This window comes from Empidonax traillii, unplaced genomic scaffold, assembly GCF_003031625.1.
Source record: "Empidonax traillii isolate 1590-97213 ecotype Southwest subspecies unplaced genomic scaffold, ASM303162v1 scaffold404:size960789, whole genome shotgun sequence".
Classification (NCBI taxonomy): Eukaryota; Metazoa; Chordata; class Aves; order Passeriformes; family Tyrannidae; genus Empidonax; species Empidonax traillii.
Window position 1 is genome coordinate 809,583 of NW_020955597.1, and position 14,406 is coordinate 823,988.

General features: G+C 44.2%; 1 protein-coding gene across 7 annotated transcripts in view; it reads right to left on the reverse strand.

Moving 5' to 3' along the window:
- Nucleotides 1-14,406, reverse strand: part of KMT2C (lysine methyltransferase 2C) — a 145,554-nt gene that overhangs the window by 4,843 nt on the left and 126,305 nt on the right. For 6 of the 7 annotated variants that reach the window (XM_027893728.1, XM_027893730.1, XM_027893727.1 and 3 more), the window contains 13 exons: nt 12,251-13,936; nt 10,719-10,931; nt 10,118-10,282; nt 8,690-8,831; nt 7,459-7,606; nt 6,488-6,666; nt 6,236-6,390; nt 5,796-6,048; nt 5,129-5,268; nt 4,083-4,187; nt 1,540-2,659; nt 452-588; nt 139-281 (listed from right to left, as the gene is read on the reverse strand). In XM_027893728.1, coding sequence (XP_027749529.1) covers nt 139-281; nt 452-588; nt 1,540-2,659; nt 4,083-4,187; nt 5,129-5,268; nt 5,796-6,048; nt 6,236-6,390; nt 6,488-6,666; nt 7,459-7,606; nt 8,690-8,831; nt 10,118-10,282; nt 10,719-10,931; nt 12,251-13,936 — 4,586 coding nt within the window. The remainder of the gene's footprint in view (nt 1-138; nt 282-451; nt 589-1,539; nt 2,660-4,082; nt 4,188-5,128; nt 5,269-5,795; nt 6,049-6,235; nt 6,391-6,487; nt 6,667-7,458; nt 7,607-8,689; nt 8,832-10,117; nt 10,283-10,718; nt 10,932-12,250; nt 13,937-14,406) is intronic. The other variant, XM_027893724.1, reaches the window with a different exon arrangement.

Below are 14,406 nucleotides of genomic sequence, written 5' to 3' on the forward strand. Positions count from 1 at the left end.
GGAGACACAAAGCGGTTCCTCTGACATGCACATACACAGCCAAGGACGACAGGGTTTGTAAGCAGCAGACGAAAGCACAAATAACCCTAAGCAGCCTATAAACCCTGGGCTGTACTATGTGAAATTAAAACAAAATACCTTAACACAAACCTCTTGACATGGGTACTCATTTTAGGCTCGGCACGGGCACAGCCCGTGGGGTTGATGGCAAGAGGAAGTTCCATTAAGGGGTTTCGGCCATAGCGGAAGGTGTAGTTCTCGCAGGCCTCAACCCCTGGCAGCTGCAAAGAAACAGACAAAAAGAGAGAAAAAGAAAAAAAAATCCAAGTGATTAGGTGTTCATTGTGTGCAACAAAATATTTACTTTCCCACACCTCTTCCTGTTCCCCTTCTCACGTGTCTCTCCAACACTCGGGGTCATCCAGCAAGAACCGGGGTGGGGGGGACTCACCGATTCGGCAATCCTGGCCACTGCAGAGACTGTCAAACCAAAGAGGTCTTCACCCTTCAGATAGCCGGGAAACAGCTGGAGCATTTCAGATTCTTTTCTAACAGAAGCAACGGGTTCCAAGATTTTATCCCACACACCTACACAACCATCAGGAAAGAATTACAGTGATCAAAACACCATTGCACCGGTTTTAAATTGACTGCCCGAGGATAGGGGAACCTGAACCCAGGACTGAGAATGCTTTTGTTCTTGCCTACACAACCAGGCTGGGGTCTAAAATGTGGAGAATGATTTGGAGAGCTGCTAATTTTGGGGATTTACAAATCCCAAACAAACACACCACCAGCTCTGCACCCTTGATTCTCAGGAATGAAGCTTTTAGTGTTCTCAGCATGCATGGATAGGTTCTCTTGAGAAATCCTGCAAAAGTAGAATTTTCTGAAAATACACGATATACTCTATACTCCATTTCCACTGATGGACTGTAGCCAGCACTTGCTGGACAATTCCCTGGCACTGGCCTGACTGGACAGAGCAAGGTTGAGTTCATCAGCACCTGCAGCACAAAGGAGTCACGACCAGGACTATTATAACCCCCACGTGCATCCATAAGCTGTTTTCCAAGACCTGCCCATACATTTATGGTCCAATGTATTCTTCATCCTGCCAGAGATGTTTATGCACTCTGAGAACAATGCGGACACTCAAATATCTTCTAAATGCTCCCCAACTTGAGCCCAGCTGATTTGAAGATAACTGAGCAATGGTACTGTGTTTAAACAAAGTAATTTTTCATAGGAGGAAACCTGTGCTGACATTCCTACTACTTTAAATTATTTTTCAATACTCAATCTTGTGTCTCCTCTGTGGACTTGGAACAAGTCTTCTTGTCTCTAGCCTACACAGTTTCTTCAAAGGTGTCCTCAGTCTTCATAGCACGATATTAAAAATGGGCCCTGGAAGGTCACTTGCAAGCACTGGGTTAGAGCAGTGCCTGCAACAGTCATTTGAAACAGGTATCATACCACAGGTATCAGCACAACAAACAGCCAACCACAACAGTCACGATCTTAGTTCACAATATTTACCTTTAGGTGTTGTGTCGGTAAGGACCAGATCGTCGTGGCCCTGCTCCACCACCTTGATGACGAACAAGGGGAGCCCGTCCTTCTCCTCGATGGAGCAGAGGTAGCGGCAGCGCCTGTTGGCGTATCTCATGCTCCAGTACAGCCGGCTGGCCTCATATCCCACGGGGAAGAGGGCTTTGGAGGAGTGGAAGGCCTGCATCTGCTGTGGCAGCAGCTGACCCACGGCGTGGAAGATCAGGCTCCCCACGCGGAAGGTGTGGTCGCGCTCCCCGCGCTGAACGATGCTGGCGATCTGCCGCACCTCGTCGCGCTGGACGTACACCCTCCTGAAGACCGCGAAGTAACTGAGCTCCTGCTCGTGAGTTCCCTTTGGTTTGTGCATGGGGCAAAGCATGGTCTTGTCTTTAAAAAACATGCATTGTGCTTTGATGGCACAGGTAAAGTGGTAAATATTGGTGCACCTTAACCTGTGACAACCGCTGGTGGCACCCATTTTGTGACAGAACATGCATTTCATCTGCAAGCCTCGTCGCAGAGCTAGTTCCACGTTTATTAAGGCACCAGCTTGTGTCTCATAGACTTCTGTAGACCAAAGAGCACAGTTCAGATGGACCCAAAGGTCTAAATCCAGGTTAAGAAGCCTTGCTGGTCCATCAGTTAATCCATCACCTTCCTCGTGACAGAAGCAACATTTCCTGTAGTCTTTAGGCACAGGGTCTGGTTTAAGGGTTGTGCCCAGTTTTTTAAGAAATTCGTCTATTTCTTCTTCACAAGGAGGTTTGAATGATCCTTTAGGAATCACAATCTGAATGCTCCACTTTTTCCACTTCATTCCTTTCCATTTCTTACTGGGAGGCCGGCAGTCTTCCAGACTGCTGTGTATTGCTTTTAACCTGGGTTTTAGTTTCACCGTTACCTTCAGCTCGTCCGGTTTTGCCTCTACCTTGGCCGCTTCGAACGCGGGGGGGAACATGATGGGGGGTGATGATGGTGGAGAAATCTTTTCCTGCAGCTGAGGCAGACAGTGGACGTCCAGAGTGGAGATGTTGTTGCTGTACTGATGGAATGCTTTCGGCGGCCTCTCTTTCATCGGCGACTGCGGCAGAGACGGGACCGATTCCTGGTAAGCGACAGAAAACTCTTTAAGAAAAAAACCCCAAACTTGTCAACCATTAAATGTATCCTGAAAACACGGTCAGGTCACTATGGGAGAGGCTTCTCACAAAATGCCTAAAATCAAGATGCAGCAAAAGAGAGAGAGAGATGGAAATGATCCTGACCTGCGTTACCACAGCCAGGATACAGAGCACAAAAGTTCTCCCAGCCCAACTCGAACATGATGCCCTTTTAATACACAAGACAAGGCACAAATAACCCCTTGTGCAGATTTTCAATGCAAAACCCCTCAAGTGCCCTCGGCAAGCTGACTGGCAGATTCAGTTCTTAGGAATTCTTCGAAAGTTTTGTTACAACACAAAATAACCTTAAAATATGGGTCACAGAATTAATTTAGAGCGTAAGAATCTTGTATTTGGTAGAAGGGGAAGATTTAGAATTAATGCCACATATTTTTTTTCCTGGAAAAAAGTAAAGAGGAAATTCCTGCAGAGCTCTAGATTAAATACACCTCAAGGACTTAACTACTCAGTCACAGTAAACAAGAATTATACCTGCAGAGATTTGTTAAAAAAAAAACAAGGAGAGAAAACAAGAACAACAAAGGAAGTTTAGATTATGAAGTGCTTAATGTGGTTTGTGTGATTAATCTTGAAAGAGTAAATTAAATTCTCAAGAGGCTGAACATGACATTTAATTAGCTTAATTATGTACATGCTGATGCACTTGTACAGAAACGCTACCGTTTAAATTCAACTAAAAATGAGCTACAAGGGACACTAGAAGGATGTGGATGTACACACAGTTATCTTCTCCTCCAGGGCTGTATTTTTTTATTTAATTTCTTCTGAAAAAAGTAAGTAGGATAAGAACCTCCTTTTCCTCGTCACTGTCAGCTGACAGGCTCTTTACTGGAGTTTTGGTAATCAATGCTTTCCAACAGCAGCTCAGCCCAGACAAAGTCAGAGAACAGGATTGTATTTCCCCAGGTACGTGGAACAAATGAGTCTTTTTGCAAACTTGCCGTTCAGTTCTTATTTGCACAGTTGTAAATTTATTTTTTTTTTTTTTTTTTTACTGTATAAGCCAAATCCAATTGCAGGATTCGGCCCTTAAAAACGTGTCTGTGGTTGTGTACAATGCCCAGAGAACTTGAATGACTAATTTTTTGTGACTTCATCTTCAAAGTCTGGGAGGGCAGCCAAACGTGGCTGCTGTTCCACCAGGCATCTGTCAGACACCAAGTTCTGCAAATATGAATTTTACTTCACGCCGCTGGTTCAGAATCTGAACGTTTGAATACAGAGCAATTAATTTATAAACCTCTCAAATGAAGTGCAAACTCCCCCCCTCACCCCTTTTCTGTTCTCCAACAAATAGCTGCAATAATTTTGGCTCACTTGGGCCTGCCAGTGTTTGATACTTACTTTGTTCTCTGAGTTTTTTGCTTGCACAGCTGCTGAATAAAGAACAAAGCAGTTGTTGCTACAGAATACAATGTCCTTCATTTTATCAGAGCCTTCTTGGGAATCCTGGGAATCAAACACAGAATATTATCAGCAGTGCACATTAATACCATTCTTCACATAATAAGTGTAACGAAACAAGTCTTCCAATCTGGCTGGAAACTCTGTATTTGTAGAACATTTGTGAAATAATGAGCGCTACTGTGATATAAATACTTGATTATTTGACAGATCTAATGCCACCACCACCTACACCCTTGTTCTTCAACATTTCCTGCCACTCACAGGAGTTAACAATCAAAATAAAACATTCTATACCATGCACCCATCTGCTCCATAGGCACTCTTGCAGAGCAAAATCCATCTTCTTTTATCCTTGGATGGCAAAAGAACATCTCATTTCAGCCTAATCAAAGCCAGATCACGCTGTTTTATCTACTGATCCATCTGCAAAACCTTACTGGGAATTCACTGCATTCCTGGCTTCATGAGCCCTTTAGTTTTGTGTGTAAGTTCTGACTATGCTTTTGTGGTGCAGTTACATTCACGTCATTTAAAGAGCAATGGCACTTTTTGAAGTTCCCAATGTAAATACAAGAGATTGAGACCGACATCTGATCCCTGACCAAAAAGAGTGCAAGTATTCCTGCTCTTACAGGTCCCCCTGGGAACACGGTGCCATGCCTTACAAATTTGAATTAAGGTCCCTGAAGTGGTCAGGGAAGGAGGTTTGCAGCAGAACTTTGGAAACTGCCATAGATGGGAACTGTTTTATGAAATGTACTGAAATTCATTTTACGTAAGTAGCAACTTTGACCTTTTTTATCTGTACTACAAATGTGCTTGAACGTCCCATCCTAAATTAGGACACGCACAGAAGGGCGACCAGAAAGGGAGCTGGAGGTGCTCTTGGTGGGCACAAAAAGCACTGGACTTTTTGCCACCCTGTTACATGCCAGGAGCCCCAGCTGAGTGCAGGGACTGAGCTGTGCCCTTCAGGTACTGACCTGTTTGAGGAAAGGCAGGTCCTTGAAGGATTTCCGCACTCCACTGCCCAGAACCACGACCTTGCAGTGAGAGCACCAGCGAGGCCTCAGCGCTGAGCCTTCTGCCATGTTCTGGCTGTGATCCTTATAGCCAGCCAGACCTGGGGAACAGATCATCTGTTAGAGGCTGGATCAGCTTAAACCCAATTTATGAGAGGTCACAGAGGTCTAGAGGAGCATTCTCCTAGATAGGGTATGGAATGCAGGCTTTAAACCTCATCCTGACGAGGAAATTGTATAAATAGGACCTAAACTTCGCTGTGCAAACAACAAGGCAAAAATACTTTCTTGTATAAGAAATAAGTAATTAAACTGACACAGGAATACAGGCTGAAACAAGCTTTCCAGCATGGGAACAATCTTTCTGATTGATGGATTTAAAACCAGACTGGACAAAAAAACACTAATCATGCTGGGAACTGTGGAAGAAATGCCTCATTAATAGTGATGTGGACAACACAATGGAAGTCAGAGATGGATCAGAACTAAGTTATGAGTAACACCAGGAGCAGGTCCACATCGAATAGAAAAGCACTACTTAGAGCATGGATTCATGAGGCTGAAATGCATTAATACCGACTCAGTTAAAACGAGGGTGCTGAACACCTGGAAGTCAAAGCCCACTCACCGTTGCTGTTTGCAGGGAATGGCACATTGGGTTGCTTCAGTCCATAAGACCCCACAATCCTGGCAGGTCCCATGGATCCTGCCTGAGGACCCTGGAGGAGCAAGTGCTGCCTGTACTCCATAGATGGGTTCACTCTGTGACTGTTGGCGGCTGCCATGGAGGATGGGACATCTGGAGCATTACTAACCTCGTAGCTGTTGGGAATTCTGACGTGGAGCAGGTTGGAGAATGCTGCTACAACGCTGCCGATGTTCTAAAAATAATAATAAAAACATGCCTTTGTTTTTATCAGGCAGGCAGTTCGGATAGCAGAAATATAAATTATTAGAATTTTGTAACAGCTGCTTTTACTGTGCTATAACCCCTTCAGAGTCACTATATATAAAATATATTAACTGCTGTTGTACTTTATATATGTAATACCATCTTATTTCTTTTACCTCAGCAGCTGTGGGATGTAAAGTAATTGCTACAGATATAAGGCCAGATTTAGGACCATTCTGGGATGGTCCAAGCTGGGAGGCAAAGAAGCCAGAACCAGGTAATGCTCCTGAACCAGGCTCTGATTTTATATAATTCCTTTTGGCTTCTGAACCTGGAATTAAAACAGAAAACAGCATGTTAATCCTGCACACATGGGAACACAAAAAAAATCCTGGTTGTAGCTGTTCACTGTTGCAGTGAACTCTCACCTTTTCCAGTGCTGCTGGGTAGGATGGGAATGATGGGAGATGGTACAGGTTCTGGGTTCTCCTCCTTTACAACCGACAAGTCTGGATACCGACTAATTTCCATTCCCACCACACTTTCGGGAGAGGAAGAAGGAACAAAGCTGTCTGGAGTGTCCCTGTCCTCACAGTGATCTTGAACCCTGGAACAAAACCCAAAAAAAAAGCTGCTTTGGAAACAGACAAAAACTTTCTGACAAGTCAAAGTTACAAATCATGACAGGGAGCTAAAATGAACTTGCTTCTTCCTACTAGCCATCGAACACAAGTGGATGGTTGGCCATCACTTCTGGGTGTCTCATATTCCATTGCACAGAGTGGTTTCTTGGGAAAGTTCCATAGAGGAAAACAGAGGCAGTAATGGAGCCAAACCCTCTGTTCCCCATGGCTCTATCTACCTCTGTAAAAAAACTAACATTTAATACTTCGACTTTCTGGTTTAAGTGTATTCACCAGCCCATCTCCCTTGTCCACACAGTGTCTCAAAGACATCCAGATTTTGGTTAGGCAAGTGAAAGGGAAGCAAAAGGGAAGACTTTTGCAGGGAGACTCACATTCCAGCCAGTCCTCACATGGAAAACGGAGTGGAGCTGGGGAGTTTCAGGCTGGCACAGTCCTGTTGCTGGTACAGCAGTACCTGCCATGGTGCTACAGTACCACAGTGCTCCAGGAAAAATACCTATTTGTATGGTTTTCTTCCACTTTTAAGAGAGCAAAGTTAGGAATTCCTAACCATTTAACAGAATCTACAATCTAGCAATGGCACAAATCCCCTATTTCACTTACTCCACACATGGAATATTAAGAGTTAAAATGTTCCCATTCCGTTCCCTGCTCTATGTGCCTGGCCACAACGGATTTGATTTCCTCACTCCTACCAAAAGATCACACAATCTGCTCCAAATACAATTTTGAAGATGTCAAGGAAAACCTACCTTAACTCCTCCTGATTGTTGTGAGGTGGTGTTGGAAGGGAAGCAGGAACATCCACAGTTTTTGGGCCCTGAGCCATTGCTCTCGCTAATAAATCATCTTGTGGTCTGAAAGGCAACTGGAACTGCTTCGGCCCCAGAGCTTTGGTAACTAAAACCAGAAAGGCAGAGCACAATGAGACATCTGGATAGTGATAGACATCCTGTCTGCTGGGCATGGGTGGGGTCCCTGATGGTGACACCACTCTCAGCCACTTGGAGTTCAAAAAATTTTGACCATGATTAATCTCCCTCTTTACAAAAACCTGCAGATTTTGAGCAAACAGGGTTTTTGAGTGTGCCTTCTGCCAGTAGGAGAGGATGCTTCTTTTACTCCAAAAACCCACAAAACTAAAAAAAAAAAATAAAAATCAACAACTTTGTAACAACAAAAGAAAAGCGGTGTGAGAAAGGGACTTTAATCACTGAACAGTCCTTACAAAGAGGCAGTATAAAGTTTTATTTAATAGAAAGCAATTTTAACTGACCAAATTATAAGCATCAGAAAATACACAGTGACTGCATACATTTTGGGTAGAGTGCTTTGATCTCATTCCACTAACTGGTTAGTCATATGTACTGGACACAAAAAACCTGATTTTAAGGTTTTCCTCTTCATTTCTTAAGAGGGTTTCTAGCTCTCAACGTGTTTTTGAAAGGGGACAAGGAAAAGGCACCGACATCTGGCACTCCACTGGTGTAAAATGGTGCTGGATAATAATGATTACAACCTTAAAAAGTCTGGGCATGCTGCTTTCAAAAAAGGACTGTTGCAACTGAAAATCATCCTAGGAGATAATTAAGAGAAGAGGAGACTGAGGGGAGACCTCACAGCTTCTAAACAAGGGGCAGCAGAGGGGCAGGTGTTGCTCTGGTCACCACTGAAGGGACCAGAGGGAATGGCCTGAAGTTGTGTCAGGGGAGGTTTAGGTTGGATATTGGGAAAATGTTCTCCACCCAGAGGGTGGGTGGGCACTGGAACAGGCTCCCCTGGGAACTGGTCATGGCCCCAAGCCTGACAGAGCTCAAGGAGCATTTGGACAACACTCTCTGGCATGTGAGTGGGATTGTTGGGGTGTCCTGTGCAGGGTTGGGAGTTGGACTCGATGATCTTTGGGGGTCCTTTCCAACTCAGGATATTCTGTGGTGTATTTTGCAGTTTGCTACAAACAGAACCAACAAGGATAAGCCTTACCATCGTGGCCTCCCAGCACACCAGCCTTGCCAGCAAGTTCCTCCGTGGTTGCGAAGCCATTGACCAACTTCTGGCAGGCCACGGGCGGAGGGGTGGGAGGGAGGGAGGCTGGGGGGGTCGGAGGATTGCTCAGGTTGTTCTGCTGCATGGGAGTAATTAAAGAACCATTAATCAGCCATGGAACACAGGGTGAAAACTTGCCTGGTTCCTACCAGACAACGTAACCTGCCTACAGAGCTTTACACCCAGACGTAGCACTGATGAGCAGCGATGGTTAATTCTCAAACACGTGACAAAATGCATCAAGGTATCTGCTATGAAAGACACAATGCTTTGCTTTTCTTACATCAGTGATACCAGAGAAGTAATTTACATGTGTAAACACTATCAAATACATTACCAAAAGAAGATCTGGCTAAATTATTTACAGAAATGCGCAAAGAACAGGCCTGGGAAAGAAGGAACAGCCTGGGAACAGCAACAAGTTCCTACAGTCTCAGCAAAGGTCTCACCTTCAGACTGAGAGCTGTTCCACAGTGACTCCATTACCATAAGCAAGTCAGCTTACCCAGTTTTCACTGAAAGGGAAGCTGCCTCACATTTTAGCACATGATGAGCTGTCACTGAGGCAGTTACCATGGAGAAGCAGATACTCTGCAAGTTCACACTCCAGGCTACTTCTCACCAGCTTAACTTGCCCGTATTTTAAATGAAAATTAAATGAGAACTTCAGTATCTGTTCTTATTGCAGTCATGCCTACAAAGCTAATACTTATTACTCACTTTTGACCATAGCAACTTTCTGTTAAGTCACATTCTCAGCTTACACACCATATAAGGCTGGAGTAAACACCATTGGTTTTAATAAGTTAATAAGTTTTTATATTAAGGTATCCAAGCAGCAAATTTGATTCTGTCTGTTCACCACGTTGCTGCTCTTCCAATATTGCCACTCTGATCTCAGAGACTGAATTTTAAATGCTATGGGTTATTAACTCATCAACAAACAGTCTATTTTGTTCAGAGTTCTCAGGTTCTTAGTTAGGGCTTAGTGGACAAATGAGAAAAAGTCTATTTCCCATTTAATTCACATTAAGAAATGCTTTAATGCTTTCAATGACTTTGCAAAGTACTGAGAATCCAGCCTTTTCTGCTCCATAAAACTGTAATTACAATTTTCACTATTTAGCATCCATTTGTTAAAGGAGTATTTGTATTTTTTAATCAGTTTGCAACACAGTTTCCAGAACTGATTTTCACTTTCAGAGAGTAAAACAATGGTTTTACCATTGCACTATCTAGTCTACCAATGGAAAATTATTTTTTTTCTAGTTGCATAAAAGGCAGGAACTCTGATAAGCAGTAATAATGCCAAGGACTTCTCTTCCCACAGAGAGCACACAATGGAAATCCAGATTAAATCCGTACCTTGTAAATGAGCTGGGAGTAGTAATCTGAAGCCCCATCAAGAGTAGCACTACCAAAACTTCCTACAAGTCGATTTCCACCATTTAGCTGGCCACTGCCATAGGGGAGAAAGTGTGCAAAGCTCACTCCAATTATTGGTTCCACCAAAGGCAGAAGAGAAAGCTGCTGTATTGAAAGAAAAAAAAAAAAAAGTTAGGGATTAATTTAAGTATAATACAGAAGCACTGCAAATCTCCAGACGTCAGGAGAGTGGTTTCTAATTTAGAAAAAAAAAAAAAAAAAAGAAATTGAATTTATCCACTGTCAGAAAACTGTCAAACACAGGCCTCTCTGTTAAGAGAATGTGGTCCCCTGTCCATCAGAACTGCGGCTCTCGCTCCCTGACAGTTCATCCAGAGGCTGCCAGAGCTGACAGGAACTCCATGGCTTTGAGACTAACTTGCCATGGCTTTAATCTTCTAACCAGAAACAGACCCACAACTTTAAATTTTCTAGTTTTGAAGAATTTCTCATTTTCTCCACCCTGTACTCAAAATTCAACAGGAGAAATCCACTGTTTCAGGTATCCTCCTGACACCTTCCCCAGCACCTGCACACCTACCTGTTTCAGCTGGATGAAGGTATCAGCATTGGGGTAAACAGCTTGTTTTTCTTCTTCCTCTTTTTTCCTTTTCTTGGACCGAGGAGCTGCCTTCTCTCCTGTCCGCTGAGCTCTCTTATTTCTCTGCTTCTTGGTTTCAGGTCCAACATCTGTCCTCTGAAGCTGGCTGTTGCTACACCCAAATGCACCTTGCATCTGGGTCCCTGCAGTTTGCTGGTATAAAAAATGAAAGTGAAGCAGAATTTTTTGACATTTTAATATACAGTTCATTCTAATTTACTGCATGGGTCTAAAAGCGCAGGCACAGTGTAATAAATCTCACTGATAACAGACTGTATTTTAATGGAAATTGTAACTGCTAGACTGTCTCTGCAGACAGAATTATGACTTATCATTAACACCACTGACACCTGAAAACAGCCTTAAAAACTCACAGACCAGAAACGTTCTCTTTTGAAAACACCCTAAAATAAAGATACATGTGCATGAAACCTTCAGAGATGCTCATGAGGGCCTTATGAAAGGCAGATTTGGTGACAGAAAAAAAGGCACGTAAGTTAATGTAACACAAAAGTATTTTGAGGTTAGAGACAAAAAAAAGTGTTGTGAAACATCTCTGGATTGTACCACTTGCTTAAATACTTCCAGTACAAATCTGCAAAGCCTTTCTTCACAATAAAGCACAGTTAGGTAAAAGGAATTAGAATGGGACTCAGTAACACAACAGAGAATGGCAATCCAAAAGAAAGTCCAATTTTTGTTTAATACATTATCATTTTAAACAGCTCTACGTGACCCCTACCACAAATACTCTCACTAAGACCCCTGTCACATGTTTTACCTGCTGCTCACAATTACCTTTACTTTTATCAGTATTTACTGGTTTTGAATGCATTTAAATTTTGTTTCAAGGATTTATTAGCGTTTAGGCAGCCAAAATCCAAAACTGAGTAGAGACTAAAGATTACACTACAATGACCAACAAATCTAAGTGTAAAGTGTATCCTACCCCCACAGAAAACACTTTTCTTTAGGTCCCGTTTTAGGGACACTATAAATTAATAAATCATATAATGCCATTATTATAAAGAATTAATGCTTCCTTTCACAGAAGTAAAAGTAATTACAGAAATGTTCTGTAACACAGAAATCCAGTGTTGGACCTGGTTCATTCCCAGAACACTCCTGATGTGCATCTGAAGGGGTGTGAAGCCCTTCCCTGCACAGCTCAACCTATAACACTGCTCAGGTGGAGCCAAAGTAAGCAGCACACACCCCATATTCTGTACTGTCACACACTAGTGGGTAAGTAGGAATCATGCTGCAAAACCTTGCCTTAGTCTTAATATTAGAAAGTGGCATTTTTAAAGATGGTTTTCTGCAGAAAACCTTTTTCTTTTCATTTTAATGATTTCTGAATATTATGACCTACCAAGTCATACTAAAATTTGTTATATTTTTAAGTGCCCGTGATGAGGCACAAACTAGGCTTTGTTACAACCACTGGGTAACAAAATTAGCATCAGGCTCACCATTCCTTCAGCTGGGTTCTGCTTCTCTGCTAACTTTTTATCCCCAGAAGCCTCCTCCTCTGCTCGGCTGTTCTCCGGTTTCTGATTTAGAAGAGACGAGGACTTCTTATTTTTTAGCAGGTGCTTCAAGAGCTCGTTCCCTGACTCCCCTTTGGCTGCGGGGATGCCGGCTGGCTGTGCCGGACTCTGAGCTGAAGAGGCCGGCTGTGAGGTGACCTTGTCTTCTTCCACCTTAATACTGCTGGGATTTTCTGCTTTAGGCTCAGCTTGACCTGAGCATTGATCAGTCTCTGCCTTTTCCAGTTTAACTTCTTGGATGCTGCTCGGGGTGTCTGTCTTAGCCTTTTCAGTCTCTGCATTCCCACTCGGCTGTTTCTGGGCCAGGCTGCCGGGGAGCTTCCCCTCCCGCTCCGGGGAGCTCTGGCTCTCCCCCACGTTTGATGTCGAGGGGCCCGTTAACTCCACTGGCTCTTGCTCATCCTGGTGGCGTGGTTCATTGGGGGTGTTCACTACGGGGGTGGAGGTAGAATCAGAAATGGTTGGGGTTGATGGTGCAGTGATATCCGAGTGTGGGGTTGACGGGGCTTTTATGGACTCGGCATCGTCGTCCTTTTTCTTTTTCCGCGTCCTTTTCTTTTTGCCTTTCTCTTCTGGGATTATGTCAGAATACAGCTGGATGAGAGACTGGCTTGATCCAGGGAAGTTGGTTGCCTGGGGCACATTAGTGTCCGAACCACACGGGGCACCACTCCCCAGCACTGCAGACGAAGGTACAGCAGAAGGAAACGGAGGCTTGGCCTGGTTCTGTGTAAAGGCAGCCCCAGGAAGATTCCCATGAGTTTGTTTTACATTATGGAAATTGGGGGCTCCGCCTGGAACGGCAGACGCATCAGGTCCAAAAGCGGTAGGTCCCACTGGCCTTCTCTCACTGCTTTGCATAAAACTGGTGGCAGGAGGGGAGGTCACAGCACCCTGCTGCAGGATTTGCCCCATCTGTTGCTGCTGATGCTGCGGAGATGGCTGCAGAGGCCGCGGGGTCTGCATGAAATCACAAGGCAGCTCAGAATTGAAGAAAGGTATCTGAGACAAGGATGTTTTGTTATTTAATTCAGACCCCATCATACTGTGCTGCTCCAGCTCCATCCTCTGCTGCAAAGCTCTGTGTCGATCCACCTCCTGCATCAGCTGAATGCGCTGCCGCTCCTGCTGCTCCCGTAAACGCTCCTTTCTCTCCCGCTCTTGGAAACTCTCACTGAAAGGGTTATTGTCCTCAAACTCCACCCTTGGGGGTGGCCCTGACTGTGCAGCTGCATTTGGACCAGGCACAGGAGCTGGAGTACCAGGAGTAATCGGCAACGGTGTCATTGGAGGCTGCATCCTTGCTGGATTCATGGAAATATGACTCGCAGGGGTATTAGCAGGTTGCCATCCGGATAAATTTGGCATTCTGGCTGGGTTGGATTGCCCGGGGATCACCACTGCATGCTGCTGATGCTGGAGCTGCTGTGCCACCATGGGGAAGTTCTGCTGATTCATTGCTGGTGCTGTTCCTGCTGGAACCATGGGTGGCTGAGCCTGGACACCGGGCATCATGGAATGGGGGGCCATTCCACACTGCTGCTGCTGCTGCTGCTTGATCCGGTACTCCTCGATCAGCTCTGCGTGCTCCTTCTGCTGCTTCCGGATCTAAAATGAAAAGTCATTATTCATCTCTGGCACGTGCTGGCTGTGCAACATAAACCACGTTAACTCACCACTGCAATTTCAGTAGGCAATGAACTTTGGGCAAAAACAGCATTTCTGCCCAGTGTTTTTAATACTAAACAGCAATTATTTCTTTAGAAATACTCTCCATCCCAAGACTTTAGACAAAATAGCAGTGCCTTGAAGTCCTAATTACAAACCAAGCCTGCACTGTGCTAGGGAGTACACAAACCTAAGCCAAAAGTGAGCCTTGTCCTACAGTTCTTATCATCCATGCACGGGATACAAACATTTGGGAACAGAGAGGAAAAAGGAAACACTGAGATGGATGATGTCCATACATCAGCAAAATTTTTGAAAGATGTAATTGAAAAAGAAAAGTTTGCAGGAAAACAGTGAGGTAGATTCCCATTTATTCACAGGCAGATCCTCAAACTTCTCACAGCAAATGA